Genomic DNA, 18768 nt, shown 5'->3' on the forward strand with positions numbered 1-18768 from the left:
AAAGTAGATGGGGAGACCAAGGGTTGAATTCTGGATCCACCACACTTTGTTGTGTGATTTGGGGCACCTTATTTACAGTCTGGATCTCTTGTTTCTTCACTGATAAAACATGGGTGATAGTAATAACTTTTATTGAGTAATTGCTATGGGCCAAAATTATAGTGGTCCCAACAGTACTATGAGGAAGATATTGCTATTATTATTCTCATTTTATATGAAAAAAGACACTAACTAAAATAATCTGCCCAAAGTCGCACAGTTTAGTAAATGGATTTAGAACCAGACTCTGAGTCCAAAGCGCTTAACCTCTATGCAGTGCTGCCCATGTCGGACTTCTCTACCTCAAAAAATCCAGAGTTCTAAGTGAGATAGTAAATAAAGCTTTTTGAAAAAAGTTTAAAATGCTGTACAAAGATTAGTCTACTTATTATATTATGTGGAAAACATTTTTTAAAAGTAATTGCCAATCTGTAGCTGAATTGGGTGGAGAGAACTAAATGGATATTAGGATATGAGAGAGACTGGAAGCTTTTCTGGCTGCTTCTTGGCCTTGCAGAAGATTTCCAGAAAATCAGCAGCCTGCAAAATGTTCACTACTCATTCCCCCTGATTACCAAAGGCTTGTAGTCTGGGGGCTGTTAGTAATAAACATCAGTAGAAGAAGGACAGTACTTACGCTTTTATTCCTGTTTTTAATTGATCTTAAAATTCTTGCCCAGCCCTTCGCCTTCTGCACAGTCCAGAGTTGTGAATCCTTGACACGTGGCTCAAAAGAGGAACACAGGACAACATATTCCCTCTTTCCCTCCACCAATATCCTGCCTTGTTTCTATTCTGGGACTGATGTACAGAGATGGAACCTGCTCTGTTTACTTAGTGCCAGTGTGTGCAGCCCTCCCCCCGATGAGCACTGTGTGGAAAGGGGCTACAAGTGATCTGTAGCTTTTGTTACTTCCTACTGGCGTTCTTTTGCAACTGATTGTATCTATCTGTTTTTAAATTCAGAGAAAAAATTCCTGGATTTAAGTGTCAATCTATACACTAACTATGCTGATCTCCATTGCAGCAGGGTGGTCTTAATAGCTGATAGCTGTGATACTCAAATCTGTGATATCAGAATGTGATGTGCATATTTTAATTTGAGAAATAGTTTAACATTTTTAGATATTCATTTAGATGTGGTTATACAGGTTAAACATAACGTATGATCACTGCTTCTTTCATTGCTTCCAATTAAACCTTGCTTGTTAGTTTAACCTCTAGGTAATCCCATCAAACAATTGATGTCAAGGAAACACTGCCCACAGTAGCTTCGGATGAGCGGCCATTAATTTTAATTGCCTTGATATTAAAGATTAAGAAGTATTGGGACTAGCAGAATAGGAACGATCTGATGTAAAGCAAATCCACTTGCTAAAGCTTCCCCAGGCTGCTGGTGATATTAAAATTTTACTGTGAGAATTAAATAAACCTTTATTAGTGATGACTGTTGTTTGATTGGTCCAGGGGTATGCATAAACAGAGGATTCTTACATATCTAGAGATGAGACCTTCGATGGTACAGAGATTCCTCAATTATGAAAATGTTAATAAAGCTGTAATCTGATTTTCCAGGCTAGGTTTCATTAATGTATTATAGCTTCTCTGATTGTCAAGGTAATATTAACTATAAAGTATGGAATACAACAGAGAATTGTTTAGAAGAAGAGAATTCTAAGATGGGCCTTTGTTGCTAAATTCAGAGTTGGAGAATTTTCATTAATTATGCTTAAGAAATGCTAAATTCCCTCTCAAGCAGAAATATCCCCTTTGTACTATAGATATATTCAATATTTAACTCTTTCCAAGACCTAATAGTTTTATTCAGGAAAGCTAGAGTGGTGGTATATATTTAAGGAGCTTTTTGCAAGCCAGTTCTCTAGGTCTGTGTCCTGGGCCGAGAACATGTATAGTGGAAGGTAAGATAGATTCTAAGAGAATGTACTTTAACAAGTATAATCAGAACTTAAACCTTTAGGGTCTTTTTTCCATCTTGATTCAGAACTCTTATGTTTTTAGAATTACGTAATCCTATTGTGACAATGACTCCTACTGGTCACTGAGACTGATCTTACCTGGTGCAAAAATGCCTCCCAGAGCATCTGTCTCCATCCTCCTGGAGGCCTGGGTGCCACGTCAGCATCATTTCTGGCTTCTCCCTCTCCCCTGACCCTCACAGCTAATCAGTGGCCAAATTCTACCTATTCCTCCTCCATAATACTGCCCTCTCTATTCCTACCACTCATCCTGGCTCGCCTTCTTACCCTTGTACTCCTCACTCTTCCTCCCACTACTACATCCCACACAACTATCATGCATACCTACCTCAAACATGTGAGGCTCAATGAAGGGAGGCAGAGAAGGCAGGTTGGGGTTAGGTCCCACAGGACTGAGGAGTGTGAGGGCCTTAGAACTTTTCAGTAGGCAAGGGGAAGGGAAGAGAATGGCTAGCTCTGGGGGAAAGGAGGAGTTGAGAATGCTTTTGAGGTTTCTGTCTTGAGTAACTGGGTAGATGATCGTGCTATTATTTGAGAAAAGAAGACACTAGAAGGAGAAACTAGGAGGGGAGTGCTGCTACAACAGAAATACCACAAGTGGATGGCTTTAACAAAGAGAAATTTATTTCCTCACAGTTAAAGTAGGCTAAAAGTCCAAATTCAGGGTGTCAGCTCCCGGGGAAGGCTTTTTCTCTCTGTCGGCCTTCTTCTCTTCGGTGTTTCCCCGGACTAGGATCTTCTCTTCACAGGGACCCCTGTCCAAAGGACGCGCTCTGCTCCCAGCACTGCTTTCTGGATGGTATGAGGTCCCTCTGTCTCACTGCTCACTTCTGTCTTTTCTATCTTAGGACACAATCCAGTCCTGTAGATCCAGTCCTGCCTTACTAACACAACTGCCACCCGTATTCCCTCATTAACATCATAGAGGCAGGATTTACAACATATAGGAAAATCACACAGTACCAGGAATCATGGCCCAGCCAAACTGATATACACATTTTTGGGGGGACATAATTCAAATCATGACATTCTACCCTTTGGCCCCCCCAAAATCTCATCCTTGCAACATGGAAAACATATTCACCCCATCATATCATAGCAAAAGTCTTAACTCCAAGTCCAAAATCCAAAAATTCCTCTTCATCTGTGAAATCTAGAATACAAGTTATTTGCTTCCAAAGGTACAATGGCAGAACAGGCACAAGCTAGAGAAATTGCAGGGAAAGAAGTGAGAACAGGCACCAACCAAGTTAGTAGAACACATTACATTAGCCCTCAAGGCTTTGAAAATAATCTTCTGTTCTCTGAGACAATTTACACAATAGCCCTGCCCTTCAGACTGTAGGTATTGGCCACAGTCTCTGGATTTTGAGTGGAGGTCCCTGGGCCCTGGGCTTCAGCTCCGCTTTCCAGGCCCACTGGGACAGCAACTCTGCTCCCTTGGCTTTAGGCGCACCATTCTCCTAGTCCATCGGAGTGACAACTCCACCCTTAGAAACACCAGAGGCCATGGCTCCACCCTTTGAAACCGCTGAGGTCATGGCCATACGTTTTGAGGCTGAAGCAGCTAGGCTTCTTGTGTCCCTTGTCTCTTCAGCTTCTGCTTTCTATAGCCTCTCAGCCCTCGGGCCTCATGCCCGCATCTGCCCTGCTGGGGCAAGTGTTCCAAAGCTCAGTAGCTCTACCGGTAAGTTCCCGGAGGCACCGCACTCCACCAGGAAGCCTTCTGCGCCCAGGCACTCAGCTCCCTCGTTCCATGGGTCGGCAAGCCTAGCTCCACCGATAAGTGCTCAGAGGCACCCGACTCTGCCAGGAAGCCTCCTGCTCACAGGCATTCAGCTCTCTCTCTCCATGGGTCAGCTCCAGTGCCGTCTTATGCCGGTCTCCTGGTTCTGCTGCTGTTGGTTCTCTGCTGCTGCTGCTGCTTCTCTGCCGCTGTAGGTTCTCTGCTGCTGCTGGTCCTGTGTTACTGCCACACGTCTATCCATTCACAGTTTTAAAATCTATCCATTCACAGTTTTAAAACCGCTTCCACATTTTAGGTATCTGTTAGAGCAGCACCCCACTCTTGGTACCAAGTTCTGTCTTAGTTATCTAGCGCTGCTACAACAGAAATAACACAAGTGGATGGTTTTAATGAAGAGAAGTTTATTTCCTCATAGTCAAAGTAGGCTAAAAGTCCAAATTCAGGGCATCAGCTACAGGGGAAGGCTTTTTCTCTCTGTTGGCCTTCTTCTCTTCAGTGTTCCTGAGACTAGGAGCTTCTCTGCGCAGGGACCCCGGTCCAAAGGACGCGCTCTGCTCCTGGCACTGCTTTCTTGATGGTATGAGGTCCCCCTGTCTCACTGCTCACTTCTGTCTTTTATATCTCAAGAGATTGCCTCAGGACACAATCCAGTCTTGTAGATCCAGTCCTGCCTTACTAACACAACTGCCACCCATCCTCCCTCATTAGCATCATAGAGGCAGGTTTACAACATACAGGAAAATCACACTGTACCAGGAATCATGGCCTAGCCAAATTGATACACACATTTTTTGGGGAACATAATTCAAATCATGACAAGGGGTATGTAATAAGAGTCTTTTTAGTTCTCTACAGTACTGTCATGTGGGGGGAATAGACTAATATTGTGACAGTCTAGATGTTGGAACTAAAGCCATGAGTGGAAATGAAAGGGAACTAGATTTAGTTCACAATAAAGAGAACTGCATATCCATTAGAACTATCCAAGAATAGAATTAGGTATTTTGTGAGGTAGTTAGTCCCACATTGCTGGAGATGCCATGAACACAAAGAGAAGATAGAGAAGGTGGTGGAAGTTCAGAGGATATGTGAGTTCCGTTCTAGACCTTTTGAGTTGGAGGTTGTGGCAGAACGATTATATGGAAATGTCTTAAAAATTGAGAACTGAAACTGCAAAGATGTTTGGGATAGAGATGGAGATCTGGGAGTTATCCATACAGAAGTGTTAATTGAAGTCATGAATATAGATAAGATTGCTCAAGGAGAAAGAGAGAAGAAGGCCAAGAGCTGAGTCTTGGAGAACACACACACACACACACACACACACACACACACCCCAGGGCTTCGAACTGGTTCTTCCCAGTTCAGTCATGGCTAAGGAAGCGAAACTGGGACAGACCTGAATTTTTAAAATTTGGGTGAACTGGAATGGGAAAAATTATGGGTTGAAGCCCTGCTAGAAACCTAATCTCGCTCTTAGAAAACAAGGGCAGCATATGTGTTACATAGCAACCAAATCTCTTGCTTGTGGGATTTTGAGCAGAGTTGGAAATAAAAGTGCCCTGCTCAAAGATGGTGGCCAGCCATACTGCTTTGAATGTGTGTTGCTCTCCACAGTCCTGCCAATAATCCAATCTCATGCATCAGGCTCCTGAAAGGGCTCACTATGCCTCTTCCAAGTCTCCCATTCCAGGGCTTCGACCTGTAATTTTTTTCCATTCTGGATCACTCAAATTGTAAAAATTTGGGTCTGTTCTGGTTTCAGTTTGTCGGCCATTACCGAACTGGTTCGAACCAATTTGAAGCCCTGACACATACACACACCCTGATGTGTCAGGGAAGGAGCAAATGTTGGAGACTCAGTACTGGTTGTCATCAAGTCAATTCTAATTCACGGCAATCCCTGTGTTTCAGAGTAGGACACATGCAATCACCATTATTTGGGTTCTCAATGGCTGATTTTTCAGAAGCAGATTGCCAGGCCTTTCTTCCGAGGCACCTTTGGGTGGGCTCAAACTTCCAACCTTTTGGATAGCAGCTGAGCATGTTAACTGTTTGCACCACCTAGGGACTCCATTAGAGGAGAAGCAGAAGTATAATGTCACAGAGACCAAGTAAAGAGCTTTGTGAAGGAAGAATGGTAATTGTTAAGTATCAGATACTGCTGAGAAGTCAAACAAGTTGAGGAGAGAATAGGGCCATTGGATTGGGGACAGGAGTGATGCCCTGTGAGTATTTTCATAAAGGTGTGAGACTGTAAGGCAGATTGCTAAGAGCTAAGGAGTGTCTGTTGAGGAAGTTGAGAGAACAAGCATAGGGCACTCATTCAAGAAGTCTGGCAGCCACTAATGGTAAAAGGAGGCAGCAAGGTCAAGGGAAGATGAGTTTGTTTTGTATTAAGGGAAATTTGATCATTTTACAGAGAATGAGAGATTTAAAAGACCCTAGAAAAGTAATTGACAGCATAAAGTCTCAGAGTGAATAGAAGGAGATGGGACACAAAAGAATAAGGCAGCTTTGCAGAAAAATAGAAGGACAAGCGTTAAGAAATTGTACCTTTTCTCCATTATGCTGTTTCATCTCATCCCTTCTGTGTTCATCATCTTGTTTTGGAAATAACAAAAAAATTACATACCTTTTGTGTTATCATTTGCTTATTTTACAAGTATCAGTCATTTCTTAATGCTCTTTGCCTGAGTTTGTCCCATCTGCTTTCTATGTTCTGTGAAATCTGGGTTCCCCTGAGAGCTCCTGATGTGGGCACATCGGTTTCTTAAAATGATCCTCCTTTTCTATTTTATTGGAGTCATTTACGGTTGTATCATCAGGAATGAGTCTTGAAGTCACCAGTTTCTCTTAAGTCATTTTCTCTTGTAGGGGGGAGTCTTTGACCATGGGTTGATGTCCTTTCCCCTTTTGAAGTGTTTTTTTGTTTTTTAATCAGCTTTCTTTAAGTTTTCTCTCCCTTCATTGTTACTATCCCCAAGATGAGCTAGTCATTTTCTCCTGACTCCTTGTAATGTGGTAGTAATACAGTGGGAAAGGAAACATACTTGAGTAAGAAGACTTAGGTTTCAATCCTGGTTTCACCATTTTCTGGTTTTGTGCCTTTGGAACGATCCTTTGTCCTCCTCTCAACCTCCTTCTCTGAATCTGTAAAATGAGGCTAGTAATACCCACTTTATGGGATTGCTGAATGGATTAAGTGTGAGCATTGAAAGGTCTGCCTGGGACACAGAGCTGGCATTCAGTGAAAGGTAGCTAAATCTCATTCTCCTGTTGTTTCTGTGTCATGTGACAGACTCGACTTGAAGGTGGCATGATAGTGACCTTACTGAAGAGGGTGAGGAATAGGGTTTGTATTAAAGACGTGTATAGCCTACAGCTGCCAGATCAGAGGTAGGGCATGCTTCTCATTGAGCGCAACAACTAGTTCGCATGGTAGAACGCAGCAAGGTAGAAATAAAGGTCATATTTTATTATTTTACAATGAATTTTTATTTTTTATTGAGGTATAATTTTCATTGATACAATTTGCAGATCTTGAACATTCAGTTAATTGACTTTTGACAGTTGTGTACCCTAGGGGTGGCAAACGTTTCTGTAAAAGGCTAGACAGTAAATATTTTAGACTTTGCAGGCCAAGAGGCAAAGATCAAGAATATTATATAGGTACTTTTATAACAATAGAGGAGCCCTGGTGGGACAGTGGTTAAGCGATCGGCCGCTAACTGAAGGATTGGTGGTTCGAACCCATGAGCTGCTCCACGGGAGAAAGATGTGGCAGTCTGTGTCCATAAGGATTACAGCATTGGAAACCCTATGGGGCAATTCTGTTCTGTCCTATAGGGTCTCTATGAGTTGGAATTGACTCAATGGCAACAGATTTTTTTTTTTTTTTTTTTTTACCTATAACAAGAGAGAAATTTCTACAAATTTTTTATTCATGAATTTCACATAATTTTCATGTGTCACAAAATATTCTTCTTTTGATTTTTATTTTAACCATGAAAAATATTGAACATATAAAATCAGGAGGCAGGCGAGATTTGGCCTGTGGGTCATAGTTTGTCAACTCTTGGTGCACATCTATGTAATCGCCATCTCAATCAACTACCTAGTCCTTGAGATTAAGATTAAATGAGAAAATGTGTGCAAAGGGCTCTGCATAATGCTTGGCACATAGGAGAGACTCATTAAATGATAGTTGTTATAATCACTACTATCTGATATGAGGAGCCCTGATGGTGCAGTGGTTAAGAGCTCGGCTGCTAACCAAAAATGTTGGCAGTTCGAATCCACCAGCCACTCCTTGGAAACATTTTGGGGCGGTTCTATTCTGTCCGATAGGGTCATTATGAGTCAGAATTGACTCAGTGGCGAGGGGTTTTGTTTGTTTGTTTTTAACTATTTGTTATGAAGGAAGGGATACGTACAATCCTTCAGAAAAAGAAAATGATGGTGGAATAGAAATGGCTAGGAACTCCTGATCTTAAGTGTAGCATATTTACTTCTTGATGGATTTTGCCTTGTTTCTGTCTGATGAAGCTGTGTTCATGATTGCTGCATGGGTCGTCAGTGTGTGTGTCTGCAAATGTGTGCTCACTTGTGTGTGCGTATGTGAGTACATGAGCATATAGTGATCACCTGGCTAGGACAACATATGGACAGTTATCAAGGCCAACACTGCCTTACTCATGTGGCTCCCTTGCAGGACTCTTTGGCTTCTTCTGGAAGGAGGAGTGCCATAGGTTGATGAATGAACGTTCTACTTCCAAAGCAATTGAAGGGTTGGCAGAGATGGAGATAGTCAACAAGGGTTGCCCATTGGTGCAAATTGCGTTGGAGGACTCTGAGCTACGTATCACTCCTTATTTTTCCTCAGGGCCCCTGAATAGCTGTTAGGGGATAATAAACTTTAGGGTAGAACAGTGACCACACCCAGCCCAATACCACAGCAACATGCCTGTTTGACAGATTATTAAGAAATTATTGAGAAGTATTTTCAAACTGTTACTTTAACAAAAGAGAGGTAGATCCTTTTATGTAGCAAGTGGGTACTTTCTTAGAAATTGTCATGTGGGTTTTAGCTGCTGCTCTATATAGCTCAACTACAGGTGCCTGAACACGTAACTATGAGCAATGAGTCTTTGATGCAGTTTTGCTGTCTATGAAATGTGATGAAATCTGCCTGTTGCCAAGATCATCTTTAGAAATCTCTTCCATTTGTACTGGCTGACATCATAAGTAGTTTGCAAAAGAAATAAATGTGTTCCACCCGATGAAATACACTGCTCCTCTGCATTTACATTTAACCTTATTGGAATTTCTTAAGTTTTCAAGTTGTGACCTTCCCGTGTGTTAACTGGCAGAGTTTGAGCAGTCATGTTGGCAGACATGCAGTGTCTTCTAAGGCAGGCAGCAAAGAGATTTTTCATCCATTATTAATTGATACTACTCTTTTCAGCAGACCAAACATTATTCTACTATTCAACTGCCAGAATTATTCTAGACCCGAGGTGAAGAATAAGTCATTCTTTCCCACGTATTTCTTATTATTTACCTAACTTAGCAAATGTCTCCTTCAGCTTTTTAGCTACTTTTTGGGGGCCTGAACATTTATATACATAGTATACTAATTGGATATTTCTTTATGAGCAGTGCTATTGGCCATTTTAGTGTTATTGTGGCTAAATCCAAGATGTGGTGTTATTCCAAAAGAGTCGGAAAGGATTGTCAAGAGAAAGAGTGAACCATAATACCATTCCTTTTAGAGCTTTAATTGTTGCTCATTGGTGGTGCGTTATGCACAGGATATGATATTACAAGCAAGGAATTGAGTTTCCCCTGAGGTAGTATCTCCTTTTGGTGTCCAACAGTTAATATTGGAAGCTTGACTTTTTTTTTCCTTTTGACCTCTCCTCCCCTTCCCCACCATGTCCTTGTAACATGTAGGTATCCAACTGGTTTGGCAACAAACGAATCAGGTACAAGAAGAATATCGGCAAGTTTCAGGAAGAAGCTAACCTCTACGCTGCAAAGACAGCCGTGACAGCCGCACATGCAGTAGCCGCAGCTGTGCAGAACAACCAGACCAATTCGCCCACTACGCCAAATTCTGGTGCGTACTGGGTGCTTGCTCCGTACTTGAGCCAGGCAGCCTTATGCCACAAAGCCCTGTCCCACAGGCCAGGAAATAGCCATACCAAGGGCACGGTGGAATTATAATTGTGTTAAAATGTGGGCTTGTTCTTGGGATGGATAAATGAGTGTATGGCCAGAGCTGTAAACCCACCGTCCCATAGTGAGAGCACCACTCTTTTAGGTAGATTCTGGAACTTCTACATTTAATAGTGGTTTTTAATTCAGCAATCAGGCAAAGTTCTGTCACTAACGATTATTTTGGTTATACTGTTCCGTATGTCACTTTAAGGTCAATGATGGTCTGTCAAATAGTGAAATAGCAGAAGTGTGAAATTTAACTGTTGCTGTGCATAATGAAGCTGGAATGTTGGATTTAAGTGCAGCAGTGCTTTCTACCTAATGTAGCCTCAGACTCCATTCTGCTTTCCTTTTTAGCGTTTCTTTACTACTGTCTAAGCGGTGCTGGCTTTGTGGGATCAGTAGGTTGTTAGCTGTTAAGGATATGGTATTTAATACGTGGATGCAATACTTCTGACTCCTCATACAGTACACTTTGGCCAAATTTTATGTGACATTTGTGATGGAGTTAGAAATATCTTAAAATTACAGAAAACTTGAATAACCATGAAAGTCCAAACAGATGGACTGGAGTAGCAGTTCAGGGGATTTTTATAAGGAGGCCTTTAAAATATGTCTTTAAAAGTTCAGCATATGAAGTTTTGTTTTGTTTTGTTTTACACCACCCCCACCCCCCACCCCCCAGTTCTTTTTAGTGGCACATAGTAACAGGTGAAAGGAAAGTTAGGTAAAACATAAAACGTACGTGTAAGAAAAAGCTTCAGAAAAACATTTCTTCTCTAGGTAATCGTCCACCCTGACAGTTAATGATGTTGAAGAGCTCATTTAATGGTCAAGTCCTGAAGATAAATGGAAACAAAAGAGAGCTTCTAGGCCAGTTAGTGGGTGTTTTTCTGTTTATTTTGATTTGTCTCTTTGTTTCTTATTGGGCTTCCCCATTGATAGGACTTTCCTAGATGCAAAACCCATCACAGGACCTAACTCTTGGAGTTGTTCTCCGACCCCTTAGATCTGGAAATGCTATATGTTGTGCCCAGTTTTCCCTTCTGCACCTTTTCTCCTTTGCCTGCCTCTAGGTCTTTGAGGATTATGTGTGTAGCTCTCTGTTATTCAGCTACTTAACTCTTTCCTTTCCAGGTTCTTCTGGTTCTTTTAACCTCCCAAATTCTGGGGACATGTTCATGAACATGCAGAGTCTGAATGGGGATTCTTACCAAGGGTCCCAAGTCGGAGCCAATGTGCAATCACAGGTAGGAGAAATGCCCCAACTGGGGCCTTTCTAGCAGGGTAGGGTTTGGGCTCAAAACTCCTTACTCTGACCCCATGGAAGTGGTCTGCACTTCTGTGCAGAACCAGTGCTGGGTGTTTGCAAATGTGACCTATCTGCCCCACCATTTAATTTAATGAGAGTCAAGTGAACAGTGACTTTTGATGATTCAAACCTGATAAACTTTGTGAATGCATTCGGCTCTGGCTTGAGCTCATGGAGCGGGGTTGGGTACATCCTATCGTGTCAAAATAGGACAGAAAACTTGTGTGTGTGAGTGTGTGTATGGTTTAAGAACATATTACTGTGGTTCATTCCTGTATATTTTTTAAGTCAGAATACAAAAACCTGAGTTCTTAAAGTATATTCCAGGTTCAACTCTTTTCTCATCCTTTTAATTGAAAACAACTACTTGTTTTTATGCATATAGGGCTGTGTGTACATATGAGAGAGAGAGAGAAAGATTCAGTATACATATTTATAAGTAGGTTTTTACCCACAGCCACACACATTTGGTTGCTATAGATGGAAAGTTTGCATTGCCATGAAGATGTTATTGTTTGGCTGGCATGAAAAACAAAGATGTGTGAGTTTAAATATGCAAGGAATTGTTGAAATTCTGCCAGTCACATTTGATTGATAAATTTGTCTTTCACTGAAGATGCTAAACCCTTGTGACACACATAATTCAAATTGTTTCCTTTTGTAAGTGATGATGTTTTAATAGATTTGGGATGATGAATTTTGTTTTGTCTCACTTCTAGGTGGATACCCTCCGTCATGTTATCAATCAGACGGGAGGCTACAGTGATGGCCTTGGAGGAAATTCACTGTACAGTCCACATAATTTAAACGTGAGTACTCTGGGCAACCAGATTCGAAGAGCTGTAGGAGCAGTGTCAGGCAAACAAGTGACTAATAAATAAATTAATGACCATTTGACTTGGCTTCTCATCTTGATCAGTGTTGGCGGATAGGAAGGCAGCATCTTTATTGCACTTTTCTTTTATGAATCTAAACGTTTGATGTTACATAGATGCCCTTAGAAGTCCTCACAGATGCCCAGGAGTGACTGGCATTCTGTCATAAACAGAGACTTAAGCATCAGCCCATTAAGACTGTGTTTCCTGCGGGCCATGCTGTGTCCCAGGGAGATGGTGAAAAACAGATCATTTATCTTAGAATCAAGCAGCAGGAAAAATTCCCAAACACAATGCAGGTGAAGGTGATAACCTTGGATGGCCCCAGACAGATCAACAAATCAAGCTAAACAAAGTATTCTATTTTTAAAGCATATTGCTGCATTGTTAATGTGGGATGCAAGACATGTTCAGCATTTTTAATGCCTCTCCATTTTTAATTAAATAGATACAGGAAATAATTTTAGCTTTTAGAACCAATTCATTAAAGCTTTACTTTATTCCCCACCCTGACATGGATGGAAAATGACAAGTCACACGGCTCCTGGGAGGGGGCTGTGGTGGCCATTGGGTCACCATGGTGGATTTGGAGTGGAGTGGTGGGCAGAACCTGGGATTCTAGACTTAGGGAGGAAATGAACTGCCCAACATATGGTAGTAGAGTCAGGAAGAAAATGGACAAATTCTCCCTGTTTAGGGCCTTGGCTTGCTATGAGAGTAAATATTAATGATTTAAAAAGTGATTGAGGATGTTCAATTGTAAAGGGAAAAAAGGACCATTAAATACTCAAATCTTTTACATTTGAAATGTCAAATCTTTCTTTTTGGGTTTATAAATAACTCATAATAACCCACAACAAACCATATAAAAACCCTTTTAGTTGCATTTCTCCTTTTTCATTTAAGTGTTTTGAAATGCTTCAGAGAATGTTGGATATCCTTATCAACATGATAAAATATGAAACTGTGATTGCTTGCAGCATTTTACAGACATGAATTCCATCTTCACTGATGAGGCTTGATAAGGTGCTGTTGTATAATACAGTGCATAATCTCAAACCACCAGAGTAAGGATTAATTTATTTTGAAAAAAAAGAATACTTGCTGACAACCTCTCCTCTAGCTGCTATGCTGGGTAAAAATACTGTACATTTGTTGTTTATAAATTTGGATAAAAGAGAAATGATGTTTACTTCAGATGGAATATCTTTAGACTTGTATCTGCGTAAGAGTTTTTCTTTTTCTAAGTAGATTTTCATACCTTAGGGGGAAAACAGCTTACCTTTTAGATAGAGAAGAGGATTGCTTATAGAGCACACAAACACACATGGGCATATCATCATCCAGTCCCACCCGACTGATGCTTTAAAACACTCCCATCCGCACCCCCACCTGAATTTGATATGCCTCAAGCTCGGAAAATCCTATTCCCTTTGGCTCCAGTCATTGCTGTGGTGTTGTTTGTTCCACCTCCCCCCCCCCCGCCCCTCCCCTTCCCTGTGGTCCTAGAGGGAGGAAGGATACTTTATATACAGAACTATGCAGTCAATCAGAAGACAGGGGGTTCTTTAAGAACAAAGATCTTTGGAGAAAAAAGAATTCCAAGCACAAGGCTTATCTAAAAGCCATATCCAGGCTGGACAGGGATCTAGACAGAGTCCTCGGCAGCGTTGTGGCACAGGCCTGGAATAAGACATTTTGGATGGACTTGCAGAGTAAGTTGCAGATGGACATGAGGGAGGCACGGGGGACCCTACTGACCCACACTGACACTGGTGTAGGAGGTCTGGCTCAGGGCGCAGCATAGCAGCAGAGGCTGGTCTGTGCTGCAGGCACTGGAGAAAGCCCAGCTTACCCTCGCTTTCTCTCCAGAAAGGTCCGTCCCATCACTTCCACTCAGTGTTCCCCAACTCACAAGCCCAGCACCTCCCTCTTCTTGACTGACATAAAAATATGTAGTGACAAGCTGTCTGCCACAGCAGAAATCTGATCAGACACTGATTTCAGCAATTGCCTCTACAGGCCAAGACATAAGGCAAATTTGTTTCTGAGTACTGTTATTGCTGATGCAGGTCTGAGGCTGGAAGGGCCAGCGGCGTGTGGAAAGCGGTAGCAACATCCCAAATAGGAGCTCCAGTTATAGATAATTGGAATACAGATTTGAATAGTGTGTGCTCCTTCACAGTTCATGCATTTTTATTCTGGAAGATCCTATTTGGAGGGAAATTCTGGCCTTCATTTTCCAAGGGTTATACTAGCTGGCTGTCAGGTGTGTTGGGAAAAAGGGTGGGCAACTTCTTCTCTATGGAAATGAAGATTAAGCTGAGTTGAAGTTTATACTTCATGGAGCTCAAGGTTTTGCTGAGGTACTGCATTGGGCTTCACCCCTACTCCCTTCTTAAAAGATTCCTTTTCTAGTCACTTTATTTTTACCAGCAAATCAAAGGCTGAGCTTCATGCCAGCTTGGGCCTAGCTGAAGCCCTTCTTCAGCATGCTGATTTATTGCCAGGCCTTCACTTGGTGGGATGGATTTGTTTTACATGCATTTAATCCCATTTTAACACATGCTTCAAACTCCTGCCAAAGTGGGTTTAGAAAATACATTTGCTAATGCATCTTTGCTCTCATGTTGTCATCTGGGTGTTTTAAACTGGGGAGTAGAATTAATATGTAGACGTGCACCCGTTGAACTGTGTTTCTTCTTTCAGGCTAATGGAGGCTGGCAGGACGCAACAACTCCATCTTCTGTGACTTCTCCTACCGAAGGCCCAGGAAGTGTGCACTCTGATACCTCTAACTAATCTTTGGCAACACTTTTCCCTGAGCTGACATGCCTTGATAAGTGCATTCAGAGCAATAGGAGGAAAAGGAAAGCGTTTTTGTAGCCCACCATCTACAGCTTTACTGTAAAACCTTGTCTTATTAGAGAACTTGGTAAATCTGTTTTTTAAGGAATCATAATCATTTGTATTTATACTTAAAAACACACAATGTTTTAAAAAAAAGCACTTTATCCAATTAGGCCAAGATTTAACATTGTTGACAGTCCTGTAGCTATTTTATCATAATTTATTATCAATATTTTACATTCATGGTTTCATAGTTGCCAATTACTTGGCCTTAAGGGTAAAAAGTACAATATATGCTAAACCTCAATCGTTAAAGCAGATGCAAAGATTCACCTCACCTAAATTTAACTTCTTGCATATCCATTGCAGACTTTGATTGTCTTTCTTTCATATCACTAATGGAGTTGGAATAAAAGAGCTGTTTGGCTATCTCTGTTAATGATGGTTGTGTTTAAGAATCTTCCTCGTCACACTTGTGTTTCGATCTCTTACGTTATAATTAGGTCAGAGACTGGTAGCATCTTTTCTCTCTCTGAAACACCAGTGCCCAGAGTCTGCTCAGTAATTAAATTATGGATCCAGATTATTCTGAGCGATGAAGATACTTGCTGCTGATAGAGGTGAAACTGAGATCCGTCTGGGGTTTTACGGTGTGCGCTGGGTGCTGCACAGACTTGTCAAGGTTTGCTATGTCCTCTGGGCATCGATAAAAGGCCCTGCTCTCTGGAGTGTTGTATATAGTGTAGCAAAAGAGTATTTATACATCTCACCAATCAAAACACAGCTTTATTACCTCATGCGAACTCATACAAACCAATAGAATTTCAACATGTTCTGTAGCTTAGAGTGCTCACTTACTACCTCTGAACAATACTCACGCTGTAGTTTGTCTCTTTCTTATCTTTTTGCATCTTGTAATTAACTCTTTGTTTCCCTTCATAAAATGTAATGTACATTGTAATCTTTTAAAAGAAAAATCAGGGTTGCATTTGCAACTTTTAAAAAACCGAGAGTGGAAACATTGGGTCTTAATTCAATACAGGATCAGTAAAACTGTTGTAAATACTGAGAAACATTTTGAATGTTCTTCATCTTGTTACTAATCCATGCAAAAAAAGCAGCGACTAATTGTGATGCATTCAGATTTCAGTATTCAGTACTGTATATTTCACCCTGTGTAATGGGGCCCCCCTCTCCTCTCTTTTTGTATCGTATGCGATTCTGAAACTGATTGAGTCATGAAAATAAGTTGTGGCGGTGATTCTAATGTATTAAAAACGTTTCGTGTTCCTTTCTAACTGGATTACACCCTGGATTGATAAAGTCTTCCTCGTGGTAGTTATATGTAGTTTCAAACATGAATAAACTTTTTGCTTTCATGATTAAATGTTGATGCAGTTTTCTTACTCCACCACCTAAGCAAGGCAGTGCAGGGAAAGGAGAAAGCCTGCCCAGAGCCAGGCCTCGCATGTGAAGGTGCGACCTGTCAGAAGGGGCTTTGAGATGATGGGGAGGTTGGGAGGAAAGTAACAGTGACTGCTGACTGAGCACCGCCTCTGTGCAGACTCGATGCCAGTAACCAAACTATCTCTACATGTCCTCACTGGATCCTTACACTCATACGATACCACCAGGAAAATAGTGTCCCCATTTTCTGAGAAAAATTAAGCAAATGCCCCACAGTTACAGAGCTAGGACAACAAGGGGCCACACCTTGAACTCAAGTCTATCAGCCCTTGGAGCTCACACTCTCTGACCACTTGTTAGATGGAATGATTTTCCCTTTTTAATTACCAGTGCCTTGTCACATTCACTGTTTCACTTTGCTAAAGTCTGTGAGATACTAGCTAAGAACAAGCAAAGTTTGTCTGAAAACAGTGAGCCTTAGATGCCATTACAAAGACAAAAAACCCTGCAACTTCTTAACATAACTTTTAAAAATCTAAACTTTAAAGTGAAAGACCAACTAAAAGACTTTTACCTAGATGTTTACATACGCGTTTGTCACTAATATCTAAACCTTTATAATAAAAGAGGTCAATAGCAGGTAATTGGCCTGTTTACTATATCTCAAGGAAATCGACTCACAGGAAATCAGATTAATGTTAATCAGTTGCAGCAAACTGTCTATGATAAATACAACTGTTGTACTATTTCAGTTGGTACAGCCAGGCAAAACAAGGTCTAGGGCCACCATTCCCATTAATCTTGAGGCAGTTATACTGTGAGGGTAAACTTTATAAAATAGGTTGCCCTCCAAAGCTGTCCTCCCTCACGCAGGCTCTCAGCCTGCCTGTAGGAATCTTTCCCATGGCTCAGTAGTTATGTGCATGATTCAATTAGCTTGTGGGTCAGCCTTTCTTATCTTCGTACATAAAACAATCTCTATGCTGCATGGTTTTGCATAAATATCCTGTGGAAACAATACACATGCACACACAAATTCATCTTCTTTGATGTTCAAAAACATTAAAGTCCTAAGTATTCAGATTTTAGCTGAGCCTGTTGAGAGACACACACACCAAGTGCTTTTCAGAGATTCATACCTTGACTAGCAACCCTTGAGGGAAATAACGGAGTCTGGGCTTTTTCTCTGAGGAGGCTTAAATAAAACAGCCCATTTCCTTACAATATGCTAGTTTAGGAAGTACTTGCACATTCTTCACTACCTCTTTGGGAGGGCAGAAGCATCCTCAGTTTGTAAATGAGATAACGGGTACTACACAGGCCTTCCAGCCTAGCTTCTGGTGACCACTGGAGTTTGTAAAGGCATGGAAACTGCACAGGAACCAACCCTGAGATTCTTAGGTCTCACTCAATTGGGTGAAATCAGTCATTGGTTTGATACATTTTCACCAGGTACCTTTTCTGGGTCAAGTGACAGGTTAGGGGCTAGGCCCAGAAATGAATGAAACTGGACCCGGAGATCCTGGGCCTAGTCCTTCTTGTTCAGAAAGTAATGCTTAGTAAGGGTAGTAGAAAGGCTAGTAGACTGTTAAACCCTAATGCTGGACAAGTGAGGGTCCCCAAACCGAATCACAAGGTCAAAAGAATTAACAGTAGGAAACTGAAACACCCATTCACAGGCCAAGGGGCCTGTCCCCACATACAATTAGATGCACAAAAACACACGTGTGCTTGTATGAGAATATGTGTTTGTTCACAAGTTTCTGGAGTCCAAGTTCCTGTGAAGCTGCTCATGTTGGACTATTAGTCTTCCACCAGGAGGTACACAAGCCATTGTGGGAAGTGAGGGGCGGTGTTCTAGAGAAGCACCCTCTGTGTGTGGAAAATGGTGACATGGGATTAGTCCCCCTGAAGGGGTGGTGTTTTTTGTGTGAGATGTGAGACGGGGGCCTTCACTGCACTGACAGCTGCAGTTTATTGAGCATCTCCTGTGTGCCCCGCCCTTGGCCAGGTGCTTTTCATACATTATTTAATCCCCATGTAGCCCCGTATGTAGGTCATATTATTATCCCATTTTTGGATGGGGAACCTGAGGTTCAAAGAGGTGAGACCTCCTGTCTTATGGTTAATTAAAGTGCAGAGCTGCAGTTTGCCCTGTGAAGGCTTTGTGCAACACCTTCCAGCAGCCGCTTGTAGCGGGACAGAAAGAGGCTCCTATGAACTTAGGCCATCCAGTCTCCAGTGTGAGGTCCCTTTTGGGGTGAGGTGACCAGGGAAATCATCTTCCTCCCCCCCCTTAGACTTTGTAGCTTTCTTGCC

At 41.7% G+C, this 18768-nt stretch overlaps 1 protein-coding gene across 2 annotated transcripts in view; it reads left to right on the forward strand.

Moving 5' to 3' along the window:
• The window catches only part of PBX3 (PBX homeobox 3), a 243511-nt gene extending 227082 nt beyond the window's left edge, over nucleotides 1-16429 (forward strand). Inside the window, exons 6-9 of one of the 2 annotated variants that reach the window (XM_004375672.2) lie at nucleotides 9739-9904; nucleotides 11143-11255; nucleotides 12037-12126; nucleotides 14902-16429. In XM_004375672.2, coding sequence (XP_004375729.1) covers nucleotides 9739-9904; nucleotides 11143-11255; nucleotides 12037-12126; nucleotides 14902-14994 — 462 coding nt within the window. In that variant the 3' untranslated portion in view covers nucleotides 14995-16429. The remainder of the gene's footprint in view (nucleotides 1-9738; nucleotides 9905-11142; nucleotides 11256-12036; nucleotides 12127-14901) is intronic. The other variant, XM_023730752.1, reaches the window with a different exon arrangement.
• The last annotated feature ends 2339 nt before the right edge of the window (nucleotides 16430-18768 follow it).

The sequence above is a fragment of the Trichechus manatus genome, unplaced genomic scaffold (genome assembly GCF_000243295.1).
Source record: "Trichechus manatus latirostris isolate Lorelei unplaced genomic scaffold, TriManLat1.0 scaffold00038, whole genome shotgun sequence".
NCBI lineage: Eukaryota > Metazoa > Chordata > Mammalia > Sirenia > Trichechidae > Trichechus > Trichechus manatus.